Here is an 8,083-nt window from a genome sequence, read left to right as displayed (position 1 = left end):
ACTGCACCAGCAATCTCCTTACAATAGTAAGATACCAGCCTTCCTAACCTCAGCGGGATAAGAGGTATTCAACAAAGTGCTGCCCCAAACACAGCAGCAATTCTGGGATGTGTCCATACGCATTCATTCACACGTGGAGCATCCAACACACAAGCCACACTCCCTTGATGAATTCAGATGACCAACTTGGGATGTCTTCTCTACCGAATGGTTCACTGGTGACTTTGGAACAACTTTCTTGGTGTATGAGAATCAGGGCCAGAGTGTATGTAACAAGAAATAAAAACCAGGACCAGCGAGATGGCTCTCCAAGTAAAGGCACTGGCCACCATACCTGATGACATGAGTTCGATCCCTGGGGCCTACATGGTGGAAGCAATCAATCAACGTATTGCCCTCTTCCCTTCACACAGGCTCTGGCATGCATCCCCTCAAACACACAATTTTATTTTTTAAAGATTGCACTTGTTTGTTGGGAACTTAGTGACAAAAGCAGTCCTGATGACATCCAGAGTGGGTGGGTCCTCATGACACAAGTCAGAAAGACAGCTTTTTATTTAAAGTAGTCAGAGCAAAAGTGACTTCATCCAAGCCAGCACATACCTGGCTTATCTCAAGCTAGTATCGGATAGACCTGTTCCTTCATGCCAGGTTCTAGTCACAGAGGTCAGCCATGGAAGGGAAAATCAGTGTTATTCTGGGCACTTAAGGCAACTGTGACTGAAGCAGCTATAGTCAGGTCAAGCTGAATCCATGACTAGGTCTTTTAACATTAACCAGAGGGGGGAAAACAGTGTCCATGGAATTCGTCGCCAAAAGGTTCTGAATTAAATAGCTTTTTAGCGTACACGGATTCAGATCAAAGAAAAAAAAAGGCTTTGAGTAAACATAGAAAGGAGGATGTTCACTTCTGAGTATTTAGAGACCAACACAACCATGCAGTTCTGAGTGATGACGAGACACTAACAGTGACACACTGGAGCTAAGGACGGTACTTGGGAGGTTGATGCAGGTGGATTGAGACCAGTCTAGCCTATACAATAAGACATGACCTTAAAAAGGCATCACTTCCCCCACTCCCAAAAGATAGAGCTAAGATGGTTACATCAAGTACCCAGGTGTCTTTGTGGTTTGGTGAACATACTTGAGTTTCTCTATGTGCCTGTTGACAAGAAGTGGTTGGTACTCGCAGGAGCTGAGCCTGTTTGAGCCCTCTCTATGACAGAACTTTACCAAAGCACCCACTCTTCTTCCCCAAATTTGGACAACCTGTCTCTTTATGGTAGTTTTACCATACCCACTACAGGCTTCTTCATGAATGGCTTTTCCAGCTGATTTTCACTAACCCCAAACCCGGGCATTCTGTTCTCTCCTCCTTCTTATTTACTTCCCTTCCTTTAAACTCAGTTCCCCATTCCTCACCTTTCACAATAAACATTAGAGGCAAATACTGCCTGCCACCAGTTCCAGCATACATTAGTCATTGGCCATAGAACATCCCTGATCTAGAACCCAAACACTCAGCAACCTCAGTTCTGCTAGTCAAGTCTCTCACAATAGAGAGCTTAGACACATTAGCCCGAAGCTCTACAAAGGACTCCCATACAAGCACGCATTTGAGCAGTGTTGACCTTTCATGCCCAAGCAACCTGCACGTATTTCACCTAATTCTTACAACCTCCAAAAAGGCAATCCAGTGTAAGTCCACAAAATATTCTTTTTAATCTTCAACATCCACTAATCGTTGAAGTGACTAAAGTTTGCTGAGCTGCAGCTTTCACAGGAAAACATTCTTAACTTCATGCCTGTGGTAAATGTTAGCCAATTTAATACATGCAAGCACCCAGATTAGTGCCTGGCACATAAATCGCTCTTCAAACATGTACAATTGCTGGTCTTAGGTTGAGGACAACTCAGACACAGCTAGTAATGGAACTGAAATCTAAACTCCATTGTCCCAAATGTGGAATCCATGCAACCTCTGTGACATTGCCATTCCAGTGTTCTACAGGAAACAAAAAGCAGAACCGTGTAAAATGGAAGTATTTTTATTGTGTGATTCCATACAACAGAAGCCACATTTACATCAGATGAACCACACGGGAAAAATGAGTATGAAGTAGTACTAGCGATTCAAAGTAATTCATTCCGAATTAAAGGACGATGGTTTTAATTGATTTGAGTTTTCAGATGTAATTTTGTACTGATCAGAATTAGTGTGTTCTCTTAAACTTCCGTAGGAACCACAAATAACCAGGGATGGTACTACATCTGAAGAAAGCTCACAAACTTCCCATTCATTTCCCGTCTTTGCTATCACACCTGCCTCATTCCATCACCATGCTGAATCCCTCTCAATTTCCACATCATTTCCAGGGACTCTAGAGCGAAATCTATCTGTGTCCCCTTGAAAGTATATGGACAATCCCAATTCCAACTGCATTCTGTCCTTTTGAAATGTGTTCCTTTTTGGCATAATAAATAAAAATACTAGTAAGACTTTCAAAACCTAAATTCTGACTTCCTTATATCATAAACAATTCAGTCATAGGTTTAGACACCTACTTTAACTACAAGAATTTGTATTTGCTTGGTCCTTTGTCATTTATCTTCACTACTGTCCTGGAATTTACACAAGGCAGCAATATACTTTTATAGAAAAATCAATTACAGAGAGACCAAACAATACAGCCAAGAACCCACAGGTAAAACATGTCATAGTACCTCGTTTGAGATTCTATTACTGGAGTGTGCTATGCTTCTGCGTTAAGATGAATGACCAGTAACTTCCCAGGTCCCTTTGGGGACTATTAGTTTATACTTCTGTTTGCTACTTTTTCTCCTAGAACGAAAACAGGTATGTTTGATCATAAGATTTAGATCCTTTTAAGCTGTTTCTTACATAGTTCTCTTACTTCTTGACTGGCGGAAGTTACTTGTTCTAATAGTCGTAGGTACTGCCTGTCTCTCCGAAAGCTCTTAAAGTAACTTCTACTTGTCAAAAGAGACTGTTGACATGTTACAGATGCCACCAATTGTTCTAAAAAGTTATTTCATACTTAAAACCAATTCAAAACATAACAAATTCTATGGATGTTTATTCTCAAGGTGGTAATATGCATTTTCTACTTTTGTACTCAGTGTATTTGGGAAATAGTCACCGTGTCTCACCTGAGAATCTCTTTCCCCAACAAAATGCCAGTCTTACAGGGGTAGGACGGCTCCAGCTTTCAGTGTCTCCTACAAAGAACAAACCATCCTAAACTGGAAAGTGAAACTTAATATTAAATGATTTGGGCCACATGATTAATTTAAAAGCTGATGTGTCTAAAATGACACATTACCTGTCTTACTTATAATAAATTTATACATGGGATTGGTCATGCTGACATATATGCAGGAATTACACATACATAAAGTTAAAAAAAAAAAGAACATTCTCTGAACAATCCTGAAGAGGTCAAAGAGTGCTGGAAGCAGGCACTGGGTTCACAGTAACTTGTGTAATTTAATACACTGAACTAGGACACCGTGCATGGAGGACACACAGGCAGCTGTCTTATGATTCCTTCATTTTGATGGTATTGCTTTCCTGTCTTCTGGAGGAAAGATTTTGACTTCAAAAGTAACAAAATATTTGAGAACGGAATTTACATCTTTCAGTTCTAAATGGTACTCTTGGGCAATTTTCTCGGCAGTCCATGTTTCTGGAGAAAGTTTATGGTTATTGAGAAGTGTCAACGCTTCTACAACAGAAACTTTGCCTTTGGGAATGTCCATGACATTCTTATCGAACTGCTGTCCTATGGGCAGTCTGAACTCCTTCGGTCCTTGCCGCAGCACTTGGGCATCTTTTACCTACAACAACAACAACAAAAGAACTTTAGGATAGAAGATTTACATTTTACATTTCCCGTGATTCTTAAGTCTGCACTGTTTCTTTTCAGATAAACACGTTCACACTTCCTCAACTGCATTTTCTCACTGTACTGTCTTTCCTAACTATAGCTTGCCATAACTAAGAAAAGCTCTGTAAAATTAAACTGAATGAATACATGCCATTTACTCACCTCCGCTGAGTATTATGAGCGCCACATGCTCTAAATTCCAAACCCTCTGAACTGAGATGCCCAAGAAAACTCCACATCTAACTGCTATGATGACCAGCAGTCAAAATACAAGTCCACTCAGAACAACCCCTCAACTTGCCTTCAGGCTTTCTAAGTGGTACATGAAATATAAATAAACCGCATGATTAAAATTGGATACTACCACAAAGATGCTTCATAATGTACTACAAATATCCCCAAATCAGATCTGTAAGACTTCTGGTACTGAGCAGGTCAGGTAAGGAAACCGCAGCTTGTATATTAAAAGAATGGGGGTCGATTAGATGAAAATGACACCCGTTTCAGAAGAGCAGCACCCTAAAAGGGCTGGAACAACTTACTTAAAAGTTTTTCCATCCTGCCATCAGTGATGAGCTATACCTAGATGTCAGGTGAAATAATCCTTTTCCTCGCAAGTTGTTTCAGGCCAGTTTTATCAGAGCTAATTACCTAAGCTGCTCTAGGCATTCCCTTCTTCTTTTCGTCTTCAATTACACCTGCCTACACCACTTCTTGGTCAACAACCTTTGTAAAACCCCCAGACTCGGGCTGGAGAGATGGCTCAGCGGTTAAGAGCATTGCCTGCTCTTCCAAAAGTCCTGAGTTCAATTCCCAGCAACCACATGGTGGCTCACAACCATCTGTAATGAGGTCTGGTGCCCTCTTCTGGCCTGCAGGCATACACACAGAAAGAATAGTCTATACATAATAAATAAATAAATATTAAAAAAAAAACCCAGACTCAAAGCCAACACCTCTTTAAATCAGTCCTGTAATTGGGTTAAAGCTTAAATCATAAATCTGCGCTAACGACCCCAGTGACTTGATTCAGAGGAACTCGTGAGAACTTACCACACCCGACACTGCTGACTATATAATGTACAAATCTACCCGAAACTGCCAAGGTCCCTGCCCTCAGCTTCCATGCTCAGTCTTTCCCAGTTTTCCATCTGTACTTCCATTTTCTTTGTGGCTCTTGTCCCTTCTGCTGCTCATTAAGTTCCAACTACATCTTCTTTGTCTTTAACTTTGTATTTTGGTGGCAGGGTGTCATGAATGCTGTAGCCCTGAACTTCTGGATCTTCACCTACTCCCTACCTCCCATTATAGCCCGCATGCAATGATGTCAAAATCTCTGGCCCCAAACTAAGACCTTTCTTTGGATACTTAAGCCCCGAACCCCAAATGCTTAACGGGCACCTCTACTTGGACCTGTATGGACCTCAACTCCAGGGTGTCTAACACTGAACCTACCAATCTGCCTGCTTCCAAGTCTATGCTTAAAACTGTCTAATGTATGAACAGACGCTGTTCATAACAGCTCCCAAGTCTCTCTTGATCCCATTCTCCCTCCTCTACTCCACTAAACCACCTAGACCATGGTGGTGCCACTGGAAGGAACTATTAAAAGACATCTAGCAGGTTTCCTCCAGCCAGACAATTCTGCTCCCTCCTAGTTCATTCTCAAATTGAACACCACTTTTTTTCCACATTAAACTCTTCAATGACTCTCCAAAGCCCTCCTGATGAAACTAAAGTTGCTTGGCATGTAGTTTCATGATTCAGGCATAATCCAAATGCACCCCTCACTTTCCCCTAACCACGTACACTGTAACCAGTCCCCACAGAATTCTGCCTTTGTATCCCCACTTGAGCCTCAGGCACTCACCCCCACTCTTCCACTTCCTAAATCTCAAAGTGTCTCTCATCTTCCAAAACCAGGAAGATCCACCTTCCACTCCATACAGAGATTTCCTTTTCCTTCAGTATTTCATAGTAATCCCCTAACACCAAAAAAAAAAAAAACTTTAATAAAAGTAAAAAGCCTCTTTTCATTTAGTAGAAAGGCATAGAAAATTATAAATTCCAGAGATATAAAATATTAAGAAAAAAGCTGAAAAACTAATTCCTAGCAGAGATATTAACTAGTAATGTGGGTAGCTACAAAACAAAAATCATTCATTTTCCCATATGCTAAAATAGGAGGCTTAAAAATTCTACTGACTAGAAACAACTTTCCTGTCTTCCTCAAAGACTCAACAACTAAAAGATGTTAACCTTTGAATTAATGTTTAATTAAAAGTTGATCTTTTTCTAGTTAACCTGTGATTCCTTAATCTAGTTGTAATCCAATCTAAACAAAACTTACTGAAGACACTAACACTCTGATTCCAAGGTCATTTAGAAGAAAATAACTGGAGAAGAGGCAAGAAGACAAGGTCATATCAGTCACCAGGATATATTATGATGGTCTATTAACTGAGATAGTACGGGTCTAGTGGTAAGAAGCAAAACCAAACAGCAGTAGAAAGTCTATCAGCAGAAGTAGGGAAAGGAATTAGCAAATTAATTATATATTTAGGTGACTGGCATCTATTCGAAGAGGTTAAACTGATCTCTTCTACACACAAAACACCGAATATAATATCAAATACATATATTTACCTAAGATCACAATAATTCATGCTTAGTATAAATGAGAAACAGTATTTCTAAGTACTGCTCAGCATCAGCTTAAAAAAATACCATAGTACTGCCATCTTTAAGTGAGAGTTTGGTGCTAACTAAATTTTAGAATGTAAATAACTTTGAGAGTTGTAGCTGATACCTCCTCATCTAACTCTGCACCTCGATCAAATGGTCACCTCCCTGATTCCAACTTCAATTCAAATTCCAGGCCCGGGTTTATATGTCACTTCCCTAAAAGCAGTCCCTACTCCTCCAGGGCCTGTAATAACACTGTAGCTGTGTAGCTATGCCCGCAGACCAAGGATCATTAGGATGTGCCTACCATTCCAGCATATTACATGAACTTCCATATAATTACACATCCTGTCCAGACACACCCTTAAAAATACAAACATGCCCCCACCAGACGCTGTCGTTAACGTAGGAACATCTTAACTTATACACATGAAAAGAGCTCTAAAAAGTCTTTTTTTTTTTTTTTGGTCACTCTGACTAGTTGCTAAAATACCCTATACCAAAGTAGGGTAACCAAATCTTTCAACTTCCGCAATAAACCGTCCACACAGATGCAAGCAATCCCGGGTCTTTGGCACTCCCTATATATCAATGAGCCAAAGTCCTACATCTCAATCGCAGGGCTCCCCACTCACACGCCCTCCCCGCCACACACACTCTTGGCACCATACTTCACTGGTTGCCCTCTTTTCCTGGATCACTTCCTCCAAATGAACAGTTTGCTTAATTAAAGCATACGTTACCGGCAAGGATGTCACCGGATCTTTGGAGTCGACATATACATCTTTTAGTAATGACAACAGCTTGTTATCTTTCCTGGAAACTTCTTCTTTGATTTCTGGATGCTCTAAAGAAAGAGGGGGGGGGGACCCGTAAACACGTAAGGCAATTTTTAAAAAAGGAAACAATCATCTGGACAGCTGCGGGAAAACGCTAGGCGAGGCGTGCACCCAGCGCAGACCCCGGGCGGGACCGTGCGCTGGCCCGAGCGCCGGGAACCCAGCCGCTGCCACCCGACCCAGCGCGGGGACGACCTCAATGTCACCGGAGGCCTGTGGGGTGGGGGGGGGCGCACTCACGACTCAGCTGCTCCTGCAGGAGGTCGCGGGTGGAAGGGTGCTTGGGAGCCGTGGAGGGCTTCATCTTGCTGATCTCCCGCTCGGCTCGGTTCTCCAGGTTGAAGTTCCTGAAGGCGCGGCTCACGCGAGCCCCCATCTCTACATCCTGCAGCCCCGGACTCTCCGCCCACGTGGGAAGCCGCCGGCGCGGGTGACCTCTGTGCGCCCGGAGCGTGCGCACGCCTAGGGTCAGGCGCTGGGAAACCGCCGAGGACGCGCTCGGCGCCCCCTGGCGGCGGGGAGGACGCACGCTGGGTGCAGCCGCCTGCCGCAGGGGTGCGAGTCGGCGTTGTCAGGGACGCTCGCGCAGAAGGCTTTCAGCCCACGTGACCGCACCGCGGGGTAGCAAAATTCCGGCTTGAGCAAGCAAAG

At 42.7% G+C, this 8,083-nt stretch overlaps 1 protein-coding gene across 1 annotated transcript; it reads right to left on the bottom strand.

Moving 5' to 3' along the window:
* Positions 1-2,032: 2,032 nt before the first annotated feature.
* On the bottom strand, positions 2,033-7,854 carry Ndufaf4 (NADH:ubiquinone oxidoreductase complex assembly factor 4). The gene is made up of 3 exons (XM_005361925.1): positions 7,673-7,854; positions 7,337-7,440; positions 2,033-3,858 (listed from the first exon to the last, which is right to left on the bottom strand). The coding sequence occupies exons 1-3, from the start codon at positions 7,806-7,808 to the stop codon at positions 3,571-3,573; spliced, it is 528 nt and encodes a 175-aa protein (XP_005361982.1). The 5' UTR covers positions 7,809-7,854; the 3' UTR covers positions 2,033-3,570.
* Between the last annotated feature and the right edge of the window lie 229 nt (positions 7,855-8,083).

The sequence above is a fragment of the Microtus ochrogaster genome, linkage group LG5, assembly GCF_000317375.1.
Source record: "Microtus ochrogaster isolate Prairie Vole_2 linkage group LG5, MicOch1.0, whole genome shotgun sequence".
Lineage (NCBI taxonomy): Eukaryota > Metazoa > Chordata > Mammalia > Rodentia > Cricetidae > Microtus > Microtus ochrogaster.
This window is presented reverse-complemented; position numbering and strand designations above follow the sequence as displayed.

Bases quoted from the DNA above. Each gene is read 5' to 3' on its own strand.
- Ndufaf4 (XM_005361925.1), bottom strand. From the start codon at position 7,808: ATGGGGGCTCGCGTGAGCCGCGCCTTCAGGAACTTCAACCTGGAGAAC. The intron at 7,441-7,672 runs GTGAGTGCGCCC...CTCTTTCTTTAG, and splicing joins CCTGCAGGAGCAGCTGAGTC to AGCATCCAGAAATCAAAGAA. The intron at 3,859-7,336 runs GTAACGTATGCT...TTGTTGTTGTAG, and splicing joins ATCCGGTGACATCCTTGCCG to GTAAAAGATGCCCAAGTGCT.